Raw genomic sequence first — 27,203 nt, forward strand, 5'->3', positions numbered from 1 at the left:
GGCTGAGCTGCTATTTGTCCGCTTGAGGACTGTAAATTTATTTAAGCATACATAAAGTAGTGTTCACTGCAAAGACTGGAGGAGCTCCTCTATAACTGAAGGAGCACAAATAAAATCCCTCCCACGCTCCGCTTCTTGCATCTTAATGCTCCTGAATTCAGCTTGAATTTCTCCTCAAGTGGTCAAACTTGCTCAAAGCTAAATGCAACACCTCACTGACTCTGATGAAAAGCAGGAGCACTTTATAGTGGTGGTTAAATCGTAAAACCTGTTAGCAACCATTAGCTGATCTGGAGCTGCACTTTCATTCTTTAGCTGCTTATTTCGCCGCATTGTTAGAGAGCGATTGCAATTACACTGGCTCCGACGCCTTGTTGTTGAGATGAAAGCCTTCGTGTGCTTCATTTCTCACGCATTTCCCATGTAGTTTTAAGAGAACATGCTTGGTTTGTTGGAAGCCCTGCGACTCTGACCATAATTTCACTTGATGCAATGTGGTTTGGAGCAAATGCTCGTCAGCAAAGCTGTGCAATGGGTGAGGGTGAAAAAGCTTGGGCGAGTGGTTCACTGTTATTCAGTGCGAAAGGTCAAAGACATTTTTATGCTCTTCTCAACATTTCTGTGCGTCACTCTTTTAATTCCTGCTAAAAAGATTTCAATGACATTAACCAAAACCAAATGATCAGATCCATCCTGCCTTTTATTTCGCTTTAAAACTGATAAAATCATTAAAACATGGCAGCGTAACAAGAAGCTGGAGAATTAGCTGCTGGAATGTGACCTTTCCGTCAGTATATTGGTTGAAGAATGAGAATGCGGGCTGCCCCGCTGCTGGGCAGGAGGAGTATGAGGCGTATCTGGGAGAGAGGTATTCACCTCTGGCTGTACAGCCGGAGTAATCTGCTGGTGAAGAGGAGGAGAGGATGAGTGGAAGCGGTACAAATGAATAAAACGCAACGGATTTCTCAGTGAGAGAAGAGAAGAAGGCAAGAAAGAGTTTTGAAAGGGAACCAGAGGAGGTGGAAAGTCGCTGAGATTATGAGAAAGAGGAGCGAGAAGGAGAAGAATGATGGAGCGAAAGCGAGAGTGAGAGGTAGAAAAATAGAGGAAGTTCGAGCCAAGTAGAGGAACAGTGAATCAGATAGGCCAAATGAAAAATCCACATGGGCTTTCCTTTGCCTAAAATGCAGTTTTGCAGCCAATGTTTTCTCCTTGTGCTTTGCAGGAAATTCAATTAAATAGTAAATATCGATATTTTTCTGAATCAGATCAAGTTTTCAAATAACTGAATGTTCCTGCTGAATAATATGAAAATAGAGATGAAATTATGTAATTTTGTGGGGAAGGGGAAAGAAATTAACACATGGTATCGGAAGGAAATAATAGCAACGTCATCCAGAGCAGTTCTTGTCGGCTCATTGTCTGAAACATTGAGTGCCTTGTTACTTATTTCCAGAAAATATGCTGCGCAGGAAGTTGTGTCTTAATACACAGCAACGGTCACTACGACTGATCACGCAAACAAATGAGAGCCAAACTGTCAAATTCATCAAAAGGAAAAAGAACTTAACACCATAACTAAAGGCTCAGTGCTTTGAAACCTTTAACTTCTGAACCACAGAGGCTGTTTGCTGTGTTTACGTTTAATACATTTTCATCCCTGACTTATGATTTATACAATGTGAGCATGCTCAGATGCTTTCATTAAATCTGTGTGCTATCTATGAAAGGAGATTTAAAAAAAAATGGGCTTCTCATTTCATTCAAAACAACCTTCTGTTTGGTCTTAAAAAATAATTGATGATTATCCAACTGCAACCACTGATTTTGGAGTGAAAATACGTGAAGCGGAACACGGAGAAACCATGCTGACTCACTAAAATATAATATTTTAGAGCGCAGCAGTTCTCTGCCCTCATTAAAAGCTCGATGCCATAAAATACTCCGAACAGGCGCAAGAAACGGGAGACCTGTAATTTTGTGCTGCTGCCGATGGACAAATATATGAGTCTACACGTCTGCTGTGAACCAAAATTACAGTACGCCGAGCTTGACGTCTTGTGCAACACAAGAATGTTTCTTTGTAATGGGTCCACATTTTTAACTTTCATAACCCACATGATTCAGAATTGGTGTTAGCGCCATCTGGGAGGGGAGGGCGGGGGGATTCTGGTTACGTTCTCATGAAAAATGAATAAAGAAAGATCATAAAAAGAAAAAAAAATCAGACTTCAGATGCTATGACACAGACATTCACACACTTTTAGATAAAATACATGTTTTTGGAATGGAGGAGCTACCTGGAGTACCCAAAGAAAACCAAAACATGTTCAGGGAAACATGCAAACTTCCCAGCTTTAACTCATTCGCGCTATGAAGTGATATCCTGACCTACTACACCACCATGCAGCATCTTTCTTGTTTTCATGTTGAAATGTTTGGTTTACTCTGGAAACGGGAACATTTAGAAGACACATGCAGAGACGGCATCTGATGGCGGACTTGTTAGTTTGCAGCTGCATGGTGTCTATATCTATGCCCATCTATGAAAGATGATACGCCAAGCTGTGGTTCTGAGTTAATCCCACTTGTAGATGCCTAAAAGAGAGAGCGGTGGAAAAAAATAATCGCGAAAGATGCCAAGATGTGGACAGGGAAACAAGAAACATACTTTGAGGTCAACACTTATTTCCATTTTCCGTCAGGTTTTCCCACTGAGGCAGGCCTGTCAAATGTCTCTGTTCCTGGCATCGGCCTTTAAACGGAGCTATGTCGTCACGCTGGGAAGGAAAAAATGTCAGAAAAATGTCCAGGTTCACTGTAATGTCAAGGTCTGGACGGACAGACTGGGCCCATATTGTAGTGTGTCATGTCTGCTTTGTCTGGTCTGTATATCCTGAGACCTAAACAAAGGCTCTGGATACTTTAAGCAGCTGTGGAACTTTCTCTTCACTCCTTCCATCTGTCCTTCTTCATTATTACCTTGCTCATCACACCGCGCTGATGTCTGGCTCTCCAGCTTTAAACCCACTCCTGCTAACTTCTCCTTGAGCTTCTCTTCATCTTCCGCCCTTCCATCCCATCCTTGGTGACTTCCTCGCTCTGGATCGCCACGTGGCTTCACTGGCTGCAGACTCATGGTGGCGGTTTGGACGTTATTCCGCCACCAGTCAGGCTCTTTGGAAAGAGTCGCTCTGGAGTGGGAAGTTAAATGTGCTGAAAAATGAGTCATATTGCTCGTGCTGTGTTTTCCTGAGGCTGCATCTTGTTCTGGAACCAAAAGAACATCTTGTGAAATGCATTTATGCTTTTGTCCTTAATTTAATCCTATTAATTGTAGACTCGATGAAGTCGGATTAAGTTGAGGATTTGGTGCTGATGGTTCAGAGCTTCAACGCTTCATCAAAGTTCCCCAAGAGCTTTCAGCATCCACTTAATTCAGTTTTGTCCTTTCTATGGTATTTTTTTGGGGTTTTCTTTTTTCTTTTGGGGTGAATGAATTTTACACTACAGCAGTTTTCAGAAACAGAACTGTGATTATTCTAAATAATCCACTTGAGTTTTTATTGGAACTTCACATTCAAATCCACTTTATTGGGTTGGCGATAGAAACTGTCAGTGGAAGACTATCAAAGCAAAGTTTCTTTTCTCTATTTCAATACATATGTTAAGCAGAAAGAAGAGATGTAACAAAGAATTAACAAAACACATCGATACAAAGGTTCACTGACCGTTTCTTGTGCAAGGGAAGTCCAGGTAATGTTAGTCATGCAATAGTCAGCAATAAGGGCCAAGATTCTGTTGGAGTGATGTTTAATGTAACGTAGTAAGACTTCACATGCGAGCGGCGTGGCTTTGGAAAGAATGAGAGAAAAATCAGACGGTGGAAAGGCATCGAGTTTGATCCCCTTCGTGTTGAGTTTGACCCTGTTTGACTCGCTTTGACTCCACGACCCGTGACTCACGGCCGAGGAATTACGTGTGAGGCTGTGTGAGGGATCCCAGCAGAGCACGGGAGTCCAGATGGGACGCAAACAAAAACAAACCATCTCAGGCACGCCCCCTCCACCCTCCACCAGCTCTGCTCCCCTCATCTCATGCTCCCCCAAAAACGTTCTTTTTAACGGTCGGGACTGTAACATGAATGGGAGACTGGGGGGGTTGATCCTTCTTCATTTGTTTTACTTTCACAACAACTTTTTAAAAGGTTATTGTCTCCCATAAAATTTAAACTCTTGCGTTGCACAAACTCAGAGGAGCAGCTTCACTGCTCAGCTTCAATATGCTGTCTGATGCATGATTGGAGGGCAAAAGCTGCCTTCTTCAAGAGCCCTCTGACAGGATGTTGCAACGAGGCAAGACTTTTAAGTGAACCTTGAAATGATTCGCGATCAGCCGCATCTTAATTTGAGGGTACGAGGTTTTCCGTCCCATGCTCCTCCTCCTCCAACATGGCGATCCTGTTCTGCCAAAATAAACCCGTCCACCGCTCCTAAACCCAGACCGGCCCAATCAGGAAATTAAACCTGGCAGCAGGAGGTCAGACTGGGGAAAATATGACCAAAGGAAAGAAGAAAATCTTCATGATGACCTGTGACTTTCTTTTGTGTTTGTTTTACTCTCTGTATTTCCTCTTGCTTCTGTTTTTGTACTTTCGTATATATTTTTTTTTTACGTTGACTTATTTATTTCATGAGATGTCTGAAGGAAATTGAGCATTTTACATTTATGAAAATGTGCAAGTAGGGATTGCAGAATTAGTTTCTGATCTGAATATGTTTCCACTCAAAGTCAGAAAGTAGAAGCGAGACGGTTCAAAGACTCAGTCTGAAAAATTTCATCAACTTCATCAAATATCCAATTCAATCTGGTATTTCCACTCAGGTTTTACCAGTTAGGCAGAAGTTTTTTCTTTTTTTTTTCTTTTCTTGGATCAGGAACGTACAGTAGAGTGGAAAAACAGAGCAAAGAAAAATGAGGTTCGCACAGCAATCAACAGGTCATTGTATGTGCAGCAGCTGTTTAGTGCGATGCTGGATCTTTGACAGTCATGGATATTAATCACTGAGTGACTCAGTCCTGGAAGTGAAAAAGACCATAGAATCTGATGTCACTAATCTGTCCTGGATGCAGCGGATTGTTTCCGCTGTTGCTGTTTACGACATGCCTGATTTCAAATTCTCCAAAACAGTTTGATCTTCAGCGAACCAATAAAACATGTCTTTTATCCAGAAGGGCATCCGCCAAAAAAAAAAATGCCTCACAACAAAATAAACCCAATATTGTAATGCTGTTGATCGCACTGGTCCATCACTCACAGTTTCCAGTCATGCCTGTGCATTCAGAAGTCCGTTTGGATAAATGGATGGGTGCATTCCGTCTCTCTGTCTTCCCCTTCCAAGACGTCACTTCAAATAGACCACTTCAGACTGAACTTTCATCCCTGTCAATGGGCTGTTTGTGCGGTAACCATCACAACCAAACAATCAGAAAGCATGAAGAATTTTTGTCCCTGAATCGTTGGGGATGGGGGGGGGTGGGATGGGGGCGGGGTGTGTCCTACGCAGTAGCTGTTGCTCATCCGCCAGACACTCGGCGCCTCATAAGAGCGTCCTTGATGGCAACACCTCCGCGTTTCATATCTGAAGCGTTGCCTCAGCCTCGTCAATGCTGTGCCAGCTGCGAGCCAGTGACCTCACCTCTTCAGACTCAGCTCCCGACCCCTATGGGGTCAACAAATGAAGGCCTGCACACACACACACTCCTTTTTCTGTCACTTTGGGCGGAGGTGGAGATGAATAGGGTAGGAGGGCGAAGGGAAAAGCATGCACTTCCACACATGCTGGCCTTTAGTTACTGTGCATGATATCCCTGTGTTACTCTTTTGGAAGTTGGATGCTTTCCCATAGAACCGCCAGTGCTATGGCAACATTCTCCATCTTTTATACCCCTATAGCCACCTCAGGGTCGCGGGGCGCTGGAACCAGTCCCAGCTCATAATGGTTAAACAATCACACACACTCACTTTCACAAGTATGGGAAATTTAGAGTTACCAAGTAAGAGCTGTGGGAAGAATCTGGAGCACATGTGAAAAAGAAAAAAGGAAAAAAAGCATGGATGAACAGGGAGAACATGCAAACTCCTCACAGGATGGCCTCCAACCCCAATACAGATGTAAGCCAAGAATCTTCTCAGTGAGAGGCGAGAGTTTTAACACCGATAGGCCCACTTTGGCAACAAAAGGGAAAAATCGCTTTAAATCTACTCAGAGGGGAATTTTTATTGGACGTCAGAGGAAAATTTAAAATATAAATATTCAGAAGTGGGACTCACAGGAAGGAGTTACTGCATGCGTGAGTCATGATGCCAGTAGAATGTATTACATTGCTTGAAAAGCTTCTACTTTTCTTATTAATGTTTATCAAAGGGAAGCAATAAATTGTAAGCACAGCATTCTGAACTGTTTGTGTGGGGAATATTGTATTCCATCATGGTTGCCAGTCACTTAGTTATGTACTTCTTCGAATGTGTTTGCAACTGGAGTCAATTGATGTAAACAGCAGGGATGTTGTTTGAAAAAGCCACGGTCCAGAAAGCTTTTCGACAGATTCCAGCGGTAGCTCATCCACTGCACTACAGATCAGTTATTCACTTCACCTGAGAGAAATAGTTGTGTGCAAAGTAGTTTTTTTTTTTCCCAAGAAAATTTGGAGTTGAGCAAATTTGACCACATCCTGCAAACAGAGTGTGTGAGGAGTTCCCAGAGCGGAGAGGTTAGTGTCTATCATGAGTGACCAAAGGAATGAAAAACGTTGAAGTGGCGACAAACTAACAGAGGCTCCACATTGCAACATTAAAGGGTCGGTGGCCAACACCGTGCCAGACTCCATATTACACCTTCAGTGTTTGATCTGCAGTCTTGCCATATAAGAGACTTGTGCTGCTGTTAGATGAGTTTTCAAATGCAGAAAAACTTTTCATCTTTCCCAGCAAACGGTTTTTCTAACAAAGCTAAAGTAAACAGTGCCAACTGTCATTTTTTTGTTCCTTCTTGACATTTACACTATAATTAGCAATTATACTGTTTAGAGAAGACGTTCGGTGGAAAATCCTGTCAGCTAAAAAAAAAAAAAAAAAAAAAAAATCCATGCTTCTCAGCAAAAATGATGGCGTGCATGACTGGTTGGGTGTTAGATGTCTCATGATTTATCTGACTTTCTGTTTCTCTCATGGATATTTCCTTTCAGATCGGGTTCAGGAGACAGAGTGTGGTCGCCCACAGTTAGCGAAGATGGCAAGACAAGCCCCTACATGGAGCCTGAGTCACAGGTAACCGCTGTTTAGGCTGGATTTCCCGAAACACAAATCACAGCTGTTTCTTTACATTTAACATCACCTCAATAAGGACACTGTCAGAACTCATTTCTTCATTACTATAAGGAGTACCGTGAATGAATGGATGAACCCGGCCGAGCCCAGAATTACAAAAACATGTAAAGTTGCTCAGATGATCCTGGATGCTTCATTTGTTTTTTTGATATTCATTAAAAATTTCACATCATCCACTAATATACTGTATATCTAAAATCATCTTAAAAGATGAGGTGTCATGGTTTCAGTCATTTCCCTCGTCTGATTCTAGTTAAATTTTGTTTAGTTTTAAAAACCTCCTGCTGTGGATGAAGGATTCTAGCCGTGAACCACAGCAGCCACAAGAAAGGCTCAGTCACATCTGGGGTCATAACTTGAAAGTACAGTTTACTGGGTGTGAGACTGGAGTCTTCCCAGTCTGTTTATATTGTAAACAGAGTCCATAGAAACGGGCTCAACACTGGATCTGACAACTGCGTGTACACTATCATTCTCATGATTATAAATGAGATAATGCATCCCACTGTTCACTGGAATGGTTTTGAAATAGTATCTTGATTGTTCTCCAAACTTCCGAGCTGCCAAAAAGGATATTCAAGGCATGATGAACTCTCACAGATGATCTTTTCCGAGCTTTCCAGTGCTGGCAGGGTAGCAGGTTTCTGAGCATGGGGAGAATAGGAGGTGTGTGTGTGTGCTGTGAGTGTGGAGATTGTGGGACTGAAAGAGATAGACAATGAGCATATTGTGCCTCAGACATGTGAGAGACGTCCATTTGTCAAGTATTGTGTTATAGTAGATGTGGAGACGGGGTTGATCTGTTTGGTTCTCAGGCCTCGCTGTGACGGTGTTTAGCAGAAATCGGTGGAATCGAAGTTTGAGGTGAAATCAATCTGATTTCTTTTTTCATACTGGGTTCAAATTAATTTTCTTCCTTTTCAATGAAAGATATAAAACCAGGAGGGATGTGCATGTTGGAAACATAAGAGCAGCTCCTCTTTTGTCCAGTCCTTCCTTTGTTCAACTCTGACGTCTGAAAAAGTCCTCTGGCGTCTCGTTTAATGAAGTTAACCCTGACAACTGCGGAGTACCGAGCGAAGACTGCTGTAGTGTCACGCTCAGGTGGATTCTTCTCAGCATGAAAAGTGGGGGAACATCCGCTCCCTGGGGTGACATAATAAAACCAAACGCTTTCTCATTCTGTGCTTCCTGGCGTGTTATGATAGAGCTCCAACACACGACAATGCTGATTGTTCCCCGGATACCATGGAAACAATATATCCTCCATCACCTCACACACTGCGCCATGTGAGATGGTCGACCCGTAACTCCACGAGCGAGCGAGAATGGATATAAATCATAACTCTTGTGTGTGTGCTGACGCACAGTTTTGTCTGAAAGAAACCCATCAAAGTGATTATCCATAACTGTTCAGAATGACTGTCGGTGTGACTGATTCACCCCGAAGACGTACGCCTGGGCCAGCGGGATTACGCCTCCAACCTCAGGGGCACACAAGGACACACAACACAGTGTGTAAACAAAACAAACCTTCAGGGAAACCGCAGACTGTCCCAGCTTGCACAAGCATTTCCCTGTGTTTTCTCACCGCAGATTGAATCGTTAACTAAGAATCCTGTAGCGGAGCATCTTAACCCTCTGTTTTCGTGCACGTTAATGAGCTCTGAATCCACTCATGGAATCCCTTTGGCCTTTTCTTTATTCATGACCAACTGGCTTCAGTGGAAATTCCAGTCTCTCGCTGATGGGAATTTGCTACCGAACGGGAAGTGACACATGGAAGCTATGAGGTGTTTCCTTTCACATCGGGAACACAGCAGAGTCGCATAAAAGTTGATGAAAGAATGCAGTATTTTTGGCCCCGCACTCACCGAGCGAGTGAGTGAACCCTGCCGTGTGTCGTAACACTTTTTTCCACACTGTTGTATTGTGTCTTTCACCGGGCTGGTGAAATCAGTAAATGAAACTGTGATCATTTCTAAGGAACAGAGCTCACGTCTTGGCAATGCTCTCCACAGACAACCAGGAACTTATTGAAATAAAAACAATTGTGATAAAGATAGACGGCATCAGTGAAGTAATGGTGGGATTTCCCGAGTTGCACAAAATACATGTTTCATTTTGGAAAACGAAAGACAAAGAATATCGAAGAAGGTTTTTGGACGTTTCATTGCATTTTACCCCAGACGTTTTCTTTTAAATTGGCTTTATATTGAGTTTTTAGTAATTTTTGGTTCAGTTTTTTGAAAATATAGACATTTTAATCACCCATGCTCTGCACTACAACAAAGGAAGTCTTTAAATTTAAACGTTTTTATGGCACTATTTCACCTGTGAGATGAAATTGGGTCCTGTACAGTGGTCATGACTTTTGTTTTTGGTGACAGAGGAAAAACCAGTTGTCTCTCACCTTGGGTTCTCTCCTCACTGGAGGCGAGGGTTTGCCCTTGTTGACATAACATTCAGAAATGTCTAATAAAACCATCAGACACATTGTAGAGTCAATAGTAATCCTGGTTTATTGTTGAAGGCTCTTGCTGTTGTATTTTTTTGAGAGCTCATCTTTGTTTTTAGTGTGGTTCACAGTAATATTTAACGCAAGTTGCTCTACAGTCTCTCGGTTAAAGAAATAAAAGCTTCAAACCCGCTTGTATAAAACGAGCTTTCAAAGCACTTAATCCGACTTTGACACAACAATTTGATGTTGCATGTAATAAATTTGAATTTTCGATTTTCAAGGAATTTATTTGATGTCGGGGACAGATTCGATGACAGCTTTTAAAAGCAGTAGTAAACAGAAAATCCCCACATCTCCTCATATATCTCCGCTTTTCTTTCTAATGACAAAGACAGGTTTAAAAGCAAAAATGCTTCTCCGTCTTGTAAATGGCTGTCTCATCTTACATCTGTGTTTTTAGCATTCGGTTGTCTGTTCTACTCTCGGAACATTTTTATGCAGCAGTAAAACAATACCATCACTTACTGACATTTCAGGTTTCCAAATTCCTTTCCTTAAATTACACAGTGGCAGTTTCAAGTAGGTAGGAAGGGCCCAGAGTCGATGTTAAAGTCGAATGGTATTTCTCTTTTTTTTTTTACTAACCAGTATCAAAATGCCACTCATGGCAGCTAGCCTATTATTAAAGTGATCGCTATTGTGGCTGGGAGCTGTTGCCCTGTGGAAAGAATGAGACTTCGCAATGCGGAAGCTGCAGGTTTTTGGATCACACGTCACTTGAGGCTTAGCGTCTCGGCCCAGGAGCTGGCAGCTAAAACCGAATTCTCCGGGCTAACATTAATAGGAGCTGACAGATAAAGTCCTTGCATGACTTGCAGACCACAATGTCTTTTCTGCTTGGGATTGACTTTTACTCTTAAAACAAAAGAGTGTGTGTGATACAGCTTTACTTTATGAATCAAGCAAGGCTGTTTCCCCTCCAGTATATTTTTCTTATAAGCCAGTCTCCTTTTGAAAACTGAAAATCAAGTTTAAAAGATGCATAAAAGAGCATAAGAATGGTGATAAATTATGACATAAAGGCACAGGATGTAACTGTATTGTATCATGATGGGGATATTAGATTCTTATTTGATCAATACATGTATTTTGTGTCCACTGCTACCTATTCACCTGTTAATCTCAGATTGGTCGACAAATGGAGCATTGCTGGAAGGTTTTAGCAGCTCTGTAATCATCCACACAGCATTCGTTTCAGATCACAAGCATGTGACCCCACGTATTTGGTTGTTTTCACTAATCAGAAAGTAATCCCCCAAAACGTCCAAACCTGTATGCGGGGTTTCCTCATGGATCCTTCCCTGCTCTGCTTCGCTGCAGGCATGATGAGGAGTACAAAGTCCACAAGTCCTGCACCTCTGCAAGCAGATTTAAAGAAATCCCAGTGATTAACTTTCAGCTGTTGGACGCTTTTTCCGCTGACAGCCCTCATATCTAAGAGACCCAGACCTTTATGACCAAAGTCCAGTCGACTGATTTTTTAAATTTTTTTATTTTTGTCCACCACACCAAGTTAACCGATTTCCTGTTCTGTGGTTACTCTCAAACTGAACTGTCGTCACCCGATATTTCAGATTGTACCAACTGGCTTTAACTGATTAACAAGTCATGTGTCTCTAAAAATAGTTTTATTAAATAGAAGAAAAGATGAGTGGATGCGTCACATTGTGTATTCTGTGGCTTTGTTAATGTGTTCCCCTAACCCCCCCGCCCCGTGCTCGTCTGTCTCTCCTCCCAGCGAGGCACCCAGGGCCCGGCCCCGGGAGCCATGAAGGCCTGGTTTGTGTTTGGTTAGTGGTGCAGAGCGCCATGTGAAAAGCTTCATTTTGAGCGTCCAGAGGGATTAAACCATGCAGGAGGCAGCAGAGGAGGAAGTGGCGCGCATGTGCGCGCACGATCATGATTGGGTGTATGTGTGCCCGGTTGGGAAAGACCACTGAGGTCTGGGCCCTCATATGAATTCAATTAAAGTCGTCCACCTATTTCCCCCTCCTGTCTCCTCATCAGTCTGCCGCTCTCACCGAGCAGCAGTTTCAGACTGACGCTCCAAAGCTGAAAATTCCATCCTCTCCCACTCAAGCCTTTATTAATCACAGAAACTTCCAGACCTTTTAATGAATAGAGAAGTTCAGGGTGTAGTATATAGGTAAACAATATTAAACGAAAATGCTGCAAATGGAAACGTTTTTATGTCTTCCTTCATTTGGAACATAACGCTCATGACGGCCAGTCGTCCTGAAACATTCGTTGGTTACCGCTGAAAAACAGGTCAGTGAAATCAAATGGCTGCCTGAATTTATGAGCGAACAGCAGGAGACAGTGCTGTTGCTCATAAATACTTTCTGTATTGGCTCTTGTTCGCTGACATTTAGTCTGGTTTTGTCTTTTTTTTTTTTTTTTTTTTTTTCTTTTTAGTTTGTCTTTTCCTGAGCCAGCAGATTAAGATATGAGAGAAAGTAAAAGTAAATCCATTCCCAGGAAAAAAGAGGGGATTACCGTGTAGGTTATGTTTTTAAACAAACTTTTCTCTGTAAAAGAGCAACTGCAACTGTGTCTATAAATCTTGAACTGTTTTGACTGTTCTAGGAAAATGAGATAAGGTTACCGGGAGGATTACAGCGATAAGGTTTTCTCCAGATTACCACGACAGCCACTTTGAGGTCAAATCGCTATTAAACCCACGTACATTTTGGTCTTTAAGTAGGAGGATTAATCACTGAAATGAAACAGGTTGCTTACGGTGGATCTTTGTATCGAAGTTGCTGTACTGTGAGAGCAACTTGAAAGCACTTACTGGTCTTGAATGTTACCAAACTGGCATTTTTATAAGGCGAGCACCAGATGTGCTGCGTTATAAATCCACCATCCACCCAAAGAAAGTATCTGCAGAACAGACGTGCACAGCCAGGGGAGGAAGGAGTGTTATGAGGGGAAAAAGACAAAGGGAAGGCTTGAGGAGGAGTTCAGGAGCTGGACTATCTCAGACAGCGTTAAAATGGGAAAATGTGTGCCTCTTTCAGACAATAGGGATGACTATAGCAGCAAAACTTTTCAGATTTTCTGGATAAATAAGCTTTTGTTTTTTCAACCTTGCCTCCAGTTAATAAAGCAAAATATATTTCATCTTTTATCTGTCTTGGAACACATCACTTGATGTTAATGTGTCTGTTTTATGTCATGTCTGGACAAATTAGTGTTATAAATCTCATTGTGACTTTGCAGGAGTGTGTAATGCAATACTCTGTCGGGATTTTCCTGACATTGCATCCTTTATCCTCCGAACAGAGACATGCGTGAGCTCGCCTGACAGTGATACAGGGATTATTTGGAGTATTATCTCCAGATTTCGCCCTCGCCTGTTAATGAGAACTGAATAATGAAGACTAAAAAAGGCATGCAGGCATCATGATGTGTTCTGACAAGCTTCACCCCTCCTCTTAAGATTGTTTTCATGGGAGATTAAAATCTTTGCAATAAATCAAGGCATAATCTGAAAGGAAGAATGAGGACGGCAAACAGGGGAGCATCTCACATTAAATTACAGTCGGAGAAATTCCTAAATAGGAAGTGAGAGTGTTTACAGAGGCACATTGAGGAAGCTTCTGTGGGACAAAGCTACATGGACATTTTCAGCAACACACTTCTCATACGCCTTAATAAAGTCAGACCACTTGATCACAGCGGCATTTTACTGATCCTGTTCATCCTTTAATCTCCAGCTCAGTCTCTGGTCTGTCAGTCAATCACGCTGTCTCCAAACCGTGCATCATATCAAGTCTCAGTACTGTTCTTCTGTCGCACATCAACCCAAACACTCGCTCCTGTCCCAACTCCAGCCTGCCTGCACACTTCACACACACTTCACCTCTTATGTACAGTCCAGGGTCCAGAGCCCCAGAGATTTGAACACAGGTACTTCAGCTCATCCGTCACAGCAATATGAAATGAAAAATGAAAAGTAAAGCTTTGTAGATTCAGGATATTTTCCAAAGAGCTGGAGGAAACTTAGATTTAATTCCCAAGAAGTTCACCATCTGTGCAAATAGAGCTAAAGATAACGAGTAGAATCTGGTTGGGCCCATTTGGCTCTGCGGTGGGGCTCAGACGGTTCAGCCGGAGAGGGAGCCACAGCGCTGGGTGTTTCTGACATCTTGCCCGAACAGGGTTTGGCTCGGGAAGCAAAATCACATTCAGTTGTGACTCCTTTTGCCTGCTTCTGAAATTTAACCACGGATGGCAATTTCCAAGCATTTCGTCAAGAGTTTTTTTGGATTCATCCTTCGTCATTGTCCACGGTTTTTGGGAAGAGGTGGTTTAAAGTTTCTTTGGAGTCATCTGTCTTAACTGCAGGAGGCAGAGCAATGACAGAGTGCTTCTCCAAATCCAAGATGTGGGCTTGTCGAAGGAAAGGAGAGGAGGTCCGGCATGCTGAAATGTGCTGACTGCAGAAGACTTGGGTGTGCATGCATGCGTGTGTGCGTGCACGTGTGTGGTCTGTGTGAGCGCTTAAGACAGAATGGCGTTCAGTGGACCCATCTGTCTGGAGAGGCGGCGAACCTCCACCACCTGTGGGGAGTCACTTCAGACACACAGTCACAAACACCCGGACGCACACACAGACACTGTCGCAGCGTTCTGACGGTCCGCCTTCCTCCTACACTGCTAGACGTGTAAACAAGTCACTTCGTTTGTGCAGAAATGTTTATAGTCTGGAGTTCTGATTCTGGGCAGCCATGTTTAATCGCTCAAAACTGCCTATCTCTCGAACTGAAACACCATCAGAGGTGGTTACATCATGCAAAGCTTTTAAATAAAGCCTTATCTATAAATTTCTGGCCTCCGCGATGGAGGAGTCAGGCAGGCAACGTGCATTATCATAGCGCTGCGCTGATAGCTGCGGTAAACACCGAGTGCCTCCGTGATGTCAGTGCATTGCTTGTGTGCAAATCTCCGGAGAGGGCGTTGACCCCAGCATAAACACACTCACTGAGCGTACGGTGGCGTAATTATAGGTGTCTGCACATCTGTGCCGCGTTACGTCAAAACCAGCACCAGCTGGGCACTTCTGCAGCAACAATCTCACGGTTCAGAATGACAGTAATTTAATATTTTGTAGCGTCTCAGGTCTGTCAGCACCCTTGATCTCTTTTATTTTCATGAAAGAAGCAAGAAAAATCCCACGTTGTTGTATTTTGATGAAAATATCTGAGGAAAGTCGATACCAATGACTGGTTTAAGTTTTGTTCATGAGCAGCCATGTGTATATATATATATATATATATATACATATATATATATATAAAACTTTCTCCCAGAGCACCACTGTGCTTGTTCTCTAATGCTGATTCACTTTTGAAATTTCCCCTTCCTCCTTCAGTTTAACAAATTCTAAGTTTTTTGTCTCTGACTCTCAGTTCCCATTCATCTACATAGTTTCCAACCTATGTCTCAACAAAAATTTTAAGATTTCCAAACATGCTGTCCTTGGATTTACCCATTTTTTTAACGCCTCTTCTCTTTCTTTCTTTTTTTTTCTTTTTCAGAATTTTCGTCCCATCACCAGCGGATATGGCGGTTACAGCCGTAAACCGTCATACACCACTGAATCGCCTTCCCCTCAGGCTCTGCAGTCCCCCCAGCCTCTGCAGTCCCCCCAGCCTCTGAAGCCCACTCAGGCCCCACAGCCCACTCAGGCCCCACAGCCCACTCATCTGAATAACGGACACTCCAGACCCAACAACGGCCACAGCTACGGATATGGGAATGGCACTGGGCACGCTCAGTACAACAACCCAGCGGGACTGTACGCTCACAACGGCAGCAACGGAGACAGAGCTCTGCCAAGCAAGATGGGAGGCCTCAGCATCAGCGCCACACACAGGTGAGACCATCAAAAGTGCCTGTAGTCACACTTTTACAACCAAAGGAATGAGCACCAAATCCATATTTTGCCCAAACAATCCATCAAATGCTGTATTCACTGTCCGTATCTCATCCTTAACAGGAAAAAAGTGAGCTGTATCTATGCAGGAGCTCTGATTTGACCACAGTTGTTGAGGCATATCTGCTTTGAAATCATCTTTTGGGGTTTTTTTCTATAGCAGCCTCATTCTATACCATCGTGGTGTGAGAATGACTGCCTCTAAAATCCTACTTATCTGTTGTGGAAGCCTCTCCAGGTGTAGCCTTATATGAAAAAGGACTGGCAATATATTAACGTGCTTACACAGATGCATAAAAGCATGTGCTGGCTCCTTTGAGAACACTCTAGCAGTTCCACACTTTGGAAGTCTCTAGACACACCTGCTAGGATAGATATTTGCACTGCTGGAAAAGCCATTTGTTGTTGTGCATCCCCTCTAGTGAGTAATAAATGTGTGTGTTTTGTGTCGGAGTGAACATCCTCTCCAAAACTCCCAGAGTTCCCCTGGATGAGACTGTTAATCCTTGCTTGGCCTGTGCATGAACATGGAGACAAAGACACACTTAAATGACATTTTAGCACTTTCCATCGCCTGCTGTCACTCACCTTCACTTACACAATGTTCCCAAGCCTCTCTCCCACACACACACGCACACACATCCTCAGGCCCCTGGAGAGACGTCAAACACTTCATACTGTAGGGTTAGAGAATTATTTTATGGATGAAACGAGTGTACAGGACTCTGAGAACAGATACATGGTCTCTAAATGAATCCATGTTTTTTTATTCACCTGCAATTTTTCACCAGAAACATTGCATTGCAGTTCACTTAAATCAGCTTTGCTTCACTTGTATCAATCAGCCCGGAGCCTCCTCCTCAGTCCCCTGTGAACCGCAACGGCTTCGACCTGCAGTCAGATGTGTACAGGATGCTGCAGGACTACGAGGAGCCCGCCTCCGAGCCCAAACAGTCCGGTTCCTTCAAATACCTCCAGGGTATCCTAGAGGCCGAAGACGGAGGTAAGCATATAGTATATACATGCACATTTGTGTGTGTCATAGTGTGTAAATTATATAATAGTAGCTGCCCTAATAGTCCATTGATGTCATATTTAAAAAGCAAGTTATGCCACATACAGCTGGTTGTGATGGTGAACATCGGTGTAATTCCCATGCATTATTATGTAATATCTTTCATGCGTATGGGGCCCGCACCCTGGAAATTTGTGAGTAAGCATTTCCTCCAATGCAGAACATTTTTCACAGGCACTGTGATGAGCCGCGTCAAAGTGGCATAGCTTTCCTTTTATAGAAAAACACAGACAGCCAGGCAGATAGAGAGAGCGAGCGAGAGAGAGAAACGATCAGAAAAGCAGCGACAAAGAAAGCAAAAGAAAGATTGCGGGCTTTAAATAGCTCACACACAGATGAGCGGGTACGGAAGTTTTGTTAAGACGTTTTACTGCAAAAACAACATTACAAAGGACAATAAAGTGAAAAATGTGGTCTTCCTGTCTCTCTCCTGACCGCTCGGCATTCCAGCGTCCGAGGTGGAGTCATGTGATGCTGACAGCAGCAGAGGGGAAGCTAATCCCTGGAACTAAAACCTCTACTTCAGGTTCCACGTTCACCACTGAAGCAGGGCGAGAGTGGAGAAAGCCATAATCATAAGCCAAGTGCTGCTATATTCAAACAGAAATAGCTCAGAAGTGAACTGATGCCCCATAAGTGCAAATTGTCAATGAGTAATTACTCTCTACCTCAGCTGCTCTAGAAAAGGTCCTTTTAATATCACTTGTACTTTCTGTTACCAGCTATAAATGATTGGATCTGAAGGATCAGTTCATCTATTCATAGAAAACTCAATCTTCTTCATACTCATTTAAAATTTACACACGTTTGAAGTTCTTGCAAACCGAGGTTTGCATGGTGAATCTTAACCCAACTTACTCGATTACAAGCAATTCCACTGAAGATATTTATGGTGAATAGACAATTGATCATCTCCATGATTTCTTCACTTTTACTCACTGGATTGCACTTATTGGTTAATAAGATCTACAGAAGCATTGATTCTACCCTTTATTCATTTTGTCAAAACAAATAATGAAGACAAATGGGAAAAGCGTCAATTTCTCATCTAACGCAATCCCATGTGAAATAGTATTTCTTTGCATGACTTTCAAATCTCCAGGCTCACCTTTGAAGTGAGAGCTGAAAGGAAAGCTCAGAGCCGAAGAAACGAAGCAAGCTGCTCCTGCAGCGAGACCTGGAACCGGGCCAAGCCACACTGTTTCCCTTAATTATCACTCCTTATAGTGCTCAAAGCAATCCGACAGAGTGTGCTACAGACGGAGACAGGTGGTAATGACAGATGGGGGAGGAAAGGTGTAACACCGCTGATGGGTTAGAGAGAATAAATGGAGCCTGTCGTGTCTGCTTGTCAGTTGTCTTTCAGCCCTACAGACTGGCAGGCTGATTGATAAGCTTAACCCTCGCAGTAACAGGGAGACTCTTGTTTGGATTTAAGTCCTCTCAGAAGCGACCTGCTCCTTTGTTGACGTCTCGAAGCATCACTTAATCCCTGTGAGAGCGAAATCCTGCCAGAGATGTCTCAGTCGGGCCTTGTTTTCAAAGGACTCCATAAACAACAAACAGGATACGCGGACTGATCTCGCTCAGGTTTCACACGTGAAATCATCCCGCTTTTAAATGCATGCCTGGCTGTCAAGATTTTATGTCACCACAGTTCGTCTTCTTTTGAAGGTGAAAGCCCCCGTAGAGGCCATGTTGACTTTCAGGGGCTTTTAAAGTTAAAGCAAACAAGGGTGTCAGTTTACCCAGAGTTCCACAGGCTCCACAGCGTTTGGAAAACAAAGAGTGAAGAAACTGTTAAATAAAGTTGTTAAGTTGGGGTGTTTGAGGCAGCAATGCTACATTTCATTGCTGGCTTCCTTCGTCACATATTAAACACATCTTGTGTTTAATTTATTGACTTTTTCTGAAAGGACCAACGCACAGAAAGGTGAAGTGATTGAATTGTATTGCTATTTCAATGGATTACTTTATTTCCAGGCTGTAAACTTTACTGAAGAACAAGCCGAGCAGGAGAGAAAATATTTAAAGCGTGATTCAGATTTCTCGTCCTGTGGGGGTTAACATGTGGTTCCAGTGCAGAGGTTTGCCCTTTGACTGTTTACAGAAGACTTTCTTTTGACAATAGTGTGAGGTGGAAATCATCTTTATAGGGAATTTTGGTTCATCAATCCATCTGTCCATCACAGTAAAAACTCAAAATCACATTCACATCTACACACTTTCACACAAAAACCTGTACATAATGGCTCACGAGCCAAATCACAGCATATTTTCTATCCCCCCTATATATCATATAGAAGTTATCTCACCACGAAGCTGCATTAGCTGTCTGGAATGACACTGTGATTACCTTTCCCCATAAATTTTGGGAAGCTTCAGACTCCCCGTCGGACCGATTTGAGGCAGAATGAAGGTTAACAGCCTTCATGTGTCTGTTTTACAATACATCTGGTTGACGTTAGTCACAGTGATAGAACACACACATTGTGCCACGAATGTCATGTAGGGTGAGGTCCGTTTCAAAGTACCAATAAGAATCCTAATCTGGCTATTTTAAGATGAAGAGTAGAACCAAGACTAAACATGTGCTTTTTCATTCCACTTTCTCCACTTATTCATGGTCTGTGGTCTGAAAACTCTTATTAGTCAAACCTTCCCCTCTGCTCAAAAGTCACAGGAGTGCCACACATAAAAAAAAGTTTTCCATTAGCATCATTAGATCATTAGGTAATAGAGACATTAATCCCCAAAAATAACACACCCAGCTAAAGTCTGTCCCTGAAATCACCACGGCTAATTGTTACCGAGGGAAAAAGACACGGTGCCAGATTATAGAAAGTCATTATATTGCGGTTCGGGGCAGCGATACTTGGCTTGTTGGCCTGTATAGCCTCTGCTGGCTCATCATCAGAGGAGAGAGGTCGCACAGTGCAGTTCATGGATGTCCTCCCTTCATCTGTCCAGCTGCACGTGGAACTGCTGAAGTGGCTCCAGACGTCCAGTATAAAGCACTTTCATACATTCCAGTCAGGCATAACCAAACGCTCTGCGCTGTGGTCTGATCTAATCTGATGGCTCCTAATAAAAAACACCACGGGTGGGAAGCCTGTGGGCCATGTCCACCAACACTGTCATTACCTGCCCCTGTCATTTAAGTGTCTTTTAACAAAAAGTGATCGTGAGAACATAAAAAGACTGGAGAAATCTCTAAAAGAGTCTCTCTGAGGGATTCCCATTTATCAGACATCTGCAAAACGTACAGAAGATGAATGTAGCTGTTCATTCTAGAAGATAAATGTCATCACAGCTCAGCTTTTGCTGTTCACACACATTATGTAATTGTAGCAGATTGGTGCGATGGTCGAATCTGGCCTGTGTGGCAGTGGATGTTTTGACCGTCTGGTGTCTGGCCAGGTTGACTGATGAATTCCTACTCGGAAATGCCACTGCAGAATGTGACGCTTAAATAGAGCATACAGGAAGGTGCCAGACGCAAGGATAAGTCATAGAGAGGGTAAGGCATACCAGAGAGACTGAGAGAGGGGAGAAAAAGACGTCAATGAATGAGTTGAATAGAGCAGAAGATGTTCAAGGGTTTCTTTTCTCTAAGTTAACACTTAGATGCCACATTTGTTGTATTAACATAATGAAACCGTCACTTCTGTTCCATCTATTTAGCACCAAATATCTATCTATCTATCTATCTATCTATCTATCTAGCAAGCTATCTAGCTAGCTAGCTATCATCTATCTATCTAGCTAGCTAGCTACACATTTTTGTCTACTACAGCAGATTTCAAGCTGTGAAAAACATTGTTGTGAAAATTTCCTTTATTATGTAACCTTTAAATAGACTCGAATGCAGGGGAACATCTGACGAGAAGAATAAGTGGCAGCATCCTGTTTGTGAGAGAAGAGACGGGGTCAATAGGAAATGTCATCTTAGCTCTCAAGGGGGAAAAAAAGAACATTCGCTCATCAAATTGAAATTTCCTACCAGTTTTGTCAAACATGACAGATCACTGATGTCACTCTGATAGTTAAATATTGTAAAGATTGCTTCTATTTAGATGCACGTTTCCCACTGGAGACGTTTTGGAGTGATCTGGGTGGCTAACTCAGTTTTGATTTTAACTACGTTTTGTGGTTAAAATTGCATGTCCAAGTCTTTGAATAATATTGGATGAATTTTGGTGAATTCTGTAACAAAATGAGTAACTCAATAACTAAACCCTACATCGAGACCTTTTTTCAACCAGGTTTGGTCAGAGCAGGTTACTGCAAATACCACAGTGCAAGTCACCTTTGTTTTCTCTTTTTGGTGTAATGTGGGAACATTTAATCCATCTTTGTGTCACCTCACAGCCTGATGGTACTACCTGAAACTAAAAGGGGAATTTCCTGCAAAACGGCAAACACAGTAACACTCTGGGGAACTTCTTTGGCTTTTCCCCCTGAATCACCAGAGCAGCACTAACTCGGATTTATTGGTCTCGGCAGACACACACACACACACACACACACACACACACACACACATAAAAGTGGTCACCAGACGCCCTCCGGACAAGGTGTCTCATGACACTGCCTGAATTTCTTGGATTTCATTTATACGAATGGTTTTCATGCTTGTTTTCGAGTTTCATAGTCTCTGGGAGTTTATAATGTCTTCAAATTTTTTTTCTTCCTTTTTCTCATCACAGGCATGTCACCAACAGAGAGGATGAGAAGCCTAAAATCTCCAGTCCGCTCTCCAATCCCCAAGCTGGGAAGCCCCATCCCGCCCCCCATGTCAGGACTTCAGAAGCTCCCCCAGTGCACACGCTGCTGTAACGGTATTGTGTAAGTATTAACAGATCCACGTTTACTGTTTATGTACACAAGTGTGTCCCTGACATGTTTTAGCTTAAGGCTCCGTATAATGTTTTGCCATGCTGGATCCAATATGTTTTTCTTTTACAACACTTCTGAACTGCATGATTTCACTATCGCTTCATGAGCCATGTGAGGTGAATCGAAAGCCTTGCCGACTCCTTTGTAAAAGCAGTTTACTTCCATGACTTGCACGAACAGGCCCTTCAAAAGCGCTCCGGGAAAAAAAATCTGTCTTCACTTATCATTTTAATGATTAAACCACTCCGTCCTCCGCACCCTTTCCCATGCTCAGTCTTAATACACACACAAAGTCACAGGTGCATGCACATCCACACAGCGTGTGCCAAGGTAGCCACACGCACCGGTAATCCTCGCTCTGGAAAGGCGGCTGCAGGTAGGAGGTGATGTCAGGAGAGCTGTACTTGTTAACAAGCGGACCCTGTGGAGGCCTGTCGGGTACAGTCAGACTCTTATGGCCCAGGAGCGTTTTTACAGCTTGGTGAAACATGTATGGAGCACTGTGTCAGGAGTTTACTCAGAGAGTCGTGTGGTTACATTGGGGAAAAAAGTTAAAAAAAGAAGCAGGCTAATAACCGGCTGGTCGCTGGCCCCGGTTCCCCGTCCACAAAGGAAAATCTTATTGAGAGAAGTGAACGCCCTTGAATCAGGCTGTCACTGTGCGACTGAACCACTTGATTCACCGCCGCTGCAGCGGCTCACTGCCAGAGTAAATATGTAACTGTCTTCACTGACATCAGGCATCAATGCGGGAAACAGCAGTGAAGAGGCAGAATAGGTGTTTCTTACATGACAAAACTTGTAAGGACAGCTTGGGATGACTAAGTTTATTGCATGTTTTTGACAATAGCTCCTTAATACCCTGATTAGATTACACATGGCTGATCCCTTTGTTTTGAAACACACCTCTGTTCAGGCACTCACACGTTAAATCTCTCCCTCTGTCTCCATCCCGTCTTCCAGCGGGACCATCGTCAAGGCCCGGGACAAGCTCTACCATCCCGAGTGCTTCATGTGTGACGACTGTGGGATCAACCTCAAGCAGAGAGGCTACTTCTTTATCGAGGACAATTTGTACTGTGAGACTCACGCCATGGCCCGCGTCCAGCCCCCAGAAGGCTACGATGTTGTTGCAGTGTATCCCAATTCCAAGGTGGAGCTAGTGTGAGATGGAGGGGAAGGTGATACAGTTATACTGTATAACTGGGGATTCAAACAATGGTCGATCGGGCTCTGTCAAGATGGGCTGCTGATCTGGGGTCAGTTTTACATTGATGCTAGTTTGTTAATGATCCAAGATCAGCATTTCCCCAGTGACAGACTCCATTGACGCCATGTATATTGAGCAGATGGAATAAGAAGGCTTTGTCTTGGTTCGACCATTGCAACAGCTGACATTGTTTTCTGTTTCCCAATCTGATGGCTCTCATCTCGCATCTCAGCTTAGCTTGCAATGAATATCTGTTTCTGGGAAAAAGAAAAAAAAAAAACCAAAACAAACAAAACACTGAACGAAATACAGTCATGAGAAAGTATGTACATTTACACCACAAGTACAGTCCAGTCACATTAAAACAAAGAATCACAGTGCATAGAAAGCTGAATGCTGTTTGAAGTGACTGCTCCGGACCATTTATCACCATCAACATGTTTTAATGCAGGCATTGCTATAACCTCAAGATGCTAGTGTGTGTGCTCTGCAAACCTTTTAAGCCGGTTGGTGTGTTTGCTGTGATTAACTCTGCAGAGATTGTTCTAAAACTTTTGGGATCTTTATTTGGATTCATAATAGCAGTTTGCATCGTAGCACACAAAATATCACATCAGGCATAGCGACACATTGTGGTTAAGGGTTGAAACGTGTATTTTTATTTATGCTGTTGTCATTATTATACATGCATTCCTGATTTAAATGTATGCAGTTTACTTATTCCGGAATTTCCGTGTTTTAAAACTGGGCAGCATCTCTGTTTGATAGTCTACTCCTTTATCAGTTTATGAAGCAACAAGCAACATTAAGCAGATCTCTGACAGGTGTAACTATGAATGTCTGGATTTCTTGTCAATATGCTTTGGTGACTGGGTGTAGCGAACTATAACCTGTTTTCAATGCCTCCGTATGCAGCTATGTAAGCACCACCTTCCAAAATGTAAACAAATCCCTGCAGGAGACATCCTGGGAGCTTTGTGAGAGGCTCTAAACCTCGGTGAGATTCAGCTTAAAGAATCTCTCCCAGATGTGAACGCAGCCACAACAAAACGAGGAATGACGCTTTAATGATCATTCACTTCGCTTAATTTGGTGCATGCATGCAATGGAGACATTCTGAAGGAGAGGTCGTCCATGTTGGTGTCTCTGGCTCATGCACACGACTGAAAGAGGAATCATTCATAAAACAAAAACAAGCACCCAGAGTTCACCGACGGTTTTTATGACTGGAAACGGTCCAGGTCGACACCGCCGAGCTCTCCACCTCTCAAAACAGCCTTTAAAATGTCTGTGTGCATTTGACACACGGCCATAGAAAACTGTTAGAAACTTGTAAACTGGGACTTCACATGTGGGAGTAATACTCACTGCGTTTCTTTTTTTTTTTTTTTTTTTTTTTTTTTTCGGACTTGCTGTGTTGTGACATTGCAGTACTTCTCGGGAAAAGATGGAGATGTGGGAAGGTGTATTCTCTCCCGAAAATGAATTCAGGTCCATGGTCACCCGTGAGGTGAACGAGTTTCTTGACAACTTCCTGCGAGATGAATTGAGTTTGTAATGACGTAGCTTGTTGTGAGTAGTGGAGTGAACCGGGTGATTGGAGAAGAGTGGTATTATTTTCAGTTTTAGAAATATTACTAACAAGATTCTTGAGATTTGTTCTTTGACATGAGAATGACTTTTGTAGTCCTGTTGTCCATTGATTTTGCAGATATCGACGTGTAGCTGCTGGTATTTGCCACCATTATCAGTTGTCTTGTAAATTATGTGAAAATTCTGTTTCTGCCACCGTGTTTCTTTGGTTTTGTACATATTTGTTTCAGTGTAATTGCTTTAACATGCAGTTCATAACAAGTCACTTGTGCCTTTGCCCTTTTTGTCTTTTAATGGTCTTTTTTGTCACAAATCCTTTTGTCTTGTATTTAACTTATTGTTCTACCAAACACATTTTTTTTGTTCTGAATCTTCTTATTTGCTTTTTTTTTCAGGATTCTAAATAAAATGAGAAGTGTATTACCATGACGTGATTATTCACATTTTTCACAAATTGCAGCTGCAAGAATTCCCACAGAAAAATTACAGAAGAACAAAAGAACTGAATTTGTCTTTTATACTGGAGTCGTGACTCGGCAGCGTCACACTGGGAGACCACCGGGGATTCCTCGTGTGTGTTGCAACCCACAACCGCAAACACACACTTTACAGACGCCCTTAATCAAATGACAATATTCCGCTTTAAGTAAGTTTTAAGTTCAAATATTAGATTAATATCATGTGTGACAACAAGTAACCAATTATCTCAAATAATTTACCATGAAAATAACAACCCTAAAAACTAAAATATTTAAATCCCTGACAGGAAAATCAAGTTTTTCATTATCTGTAAGAGTGCTATTCTCATGGCTCAGTGACAGAAAAGGTTTTGTTTTGTCTTGTGCAATGACTCATGCATCCAAACTGGATTTGGATCTTTTTTGTTTTGGCTTTCATTGCCGTCCAGCATCAACCTGAAGGCAGCCGCAGAAACAGGCCGTGACCCCGAATGAAAGATAACACACACAAACACACACACACAAACACACTCAACGTGGAAGCAAAACAGAAAAAAAAAGAAAATTACAACTCAAGAAAAAGAAACTGCTGCATGGAAGAAAAGAAAGATATAAACATTTATTTAACTCCGGATAAACATGTCGAGTTTGATTCTTTGTTGCTTTGCAAGAAGCAGCATCACCAGAGCAGCGTCCAGCCCACTTTAACACAATGTTTATTTCATCCAGGGTCAAATATTTCACACTGACCTCTGAAAAATGAATAGTTTCACTGTATCGCTTACTTTTGCAGGTTTATTTTATATACAAAGGAACATCTCGCAGTCTGCTGAGAAAGAAAGATCAGATCAGATAGCAAATCACTGAGCAAGATTAAGTACGTTTGCATCAAAAGAGCATTTTTATTCTTAAATATCAACTGATTTCTATGTTTTGCACCAGTCTAAACATGCACCTTGCTTCAGCTTTCAGGACCATGGTATTAACTCCATATTTCTTGCTCCATACGGTACCAATCTACTGCCAGAGACAGCCATGCACGAGCGTTCATACACAGGCTGGACGTGTGCATGAGACACTGCACATACATTCTGACCATTCTTTCTCTGATGTAAGTGGAAGACATGTACCATAATTCAAAAAAACCCACATAAGCAACCCACCAAACCCTAATTTATTACAGTGAAGCTTCGCTGCAACGCGAAGTCGCTGGAGGAGTGTTTCTCTCCATAATGAAAGAGTCGGGACGTAATCTTATGTTTGGCGGGACGGTTCGGTGTACATTAAAGGACTCGCCGTTTTGTAACTGTCAGTTAAATGGCTGCGGTGCGAGTGAAGCAGTAAGTGAGGCAGTAACATAAGCAGTTTTGTTTTGAGGACAAAACAATTACCGTGCATGCAGGACACTTCGGGAGGGAATGAGACTCTGTTCAAGTCTGTCTGTTTTTAATACTGTTGAGGTCCTCAATATTCACTGTCTTCACTCAAGAATAAAAGACACAGAGAAACATGTGTTTTCTCCCTGCAGCCAATAAATTTTTTGATTTTTTTTAATTATTGACTTATTGCTTTCTTGCTTACAGAAAACGATTCGCTTTGTGAAGTAAGAGCTAAATGAGAAACACAACTCCCTTCGCTCTGTTTATGTGCTATTGTCACCAGTAACCATATAACACTGTTTTTATGCACACTTGATCCAAGGAAGTGTTACCAGGCCGACTGGCAAAGCTTCAGTAGCTTCGATGACTATCTGAACACTTCTGCTTTTAATTGTTTTTATTATTCTTTGCTTTTTATGCTTTTTAGTGTTTCTTCAACCCCAAATGATGGCGAGGAGCACCGTTTGAGAGCTCCCTCAGTTTGTTTGTTTGTGTGTGTATATATCACTGGACGACCTTTGACCCTCTCCATGTTTTGGTTGGCCTCGTGAAGAGCTGAGGCCTGAACTCTGCTTTGCTTTCACCCTCATTAAAAGAGGATTTAGAGAGAGAGTCGCTGTTTTTGAGACACTGACAGAGACCTCATACTTATCCAGCACTCAGCGCGGCAATAAAAGCTTCTGAAAATCAGGAGGTGGTCACGGAAAGGCCGGTGAAAAACTTAACATAATCTGAAG

The 27,203-nt window shown here is 42.6% G+C and overlaps 1 protein-coding gene across 1 annotated transcript in view; it reads left to right on the forward strand.

Annotated features, from left to right (window-relative positions):
- Positions 1 to 25,052, forward strand: part of pdlim4 (PDZ and LIM domain 4) — a 34,446-nt gene extending 9,394 nt beyond the window's left edge. The window contains exons 3-7 of the mRNA XM_030100636.1: positions 7,249 to 7,330; positions 15,455 to 15,792; positions 16,698 to 16,855; positions 21,637 to 21,775; positions 22,790 to 25,052. Of these exons, the coding sequence (XP_029956496.1) occupies positions 7,249 to 7,330; positions 15,455 to 15,792; positions 16,698 to 16,855; positions 21,637 to 21,775; positions 22,790 to 22,994 (922 nt within the window). The 3' untranslated portion in view covers positions 22,995 to 25,052. The remainder of the gene's footprint in view (positions 1 to 7,248; positions 7,331 to 15,454; positions 15,793 to 16,697; positions 16,856 to 21,636; positions 21,776 to 22,789) is intronic.
- Positions 25,053 to 27,203: the final 2,151 nt, after the last annotated feature.

The sequence above is a fragment of the Salarias fasciatus genome, chromosome 10 (genome assembly GCF_902148845.1).
Source record: "Salarias fasciatus chromosome 10, fSalaFa1.1, whole genome shotgun sequence".
NCBI classification, from domain to species: Eukaryota; Metazoa; Chordata; class Actinopteri; order Blenniiformes; family Blenniidae; genus Salarias; species Salarias fasciatus.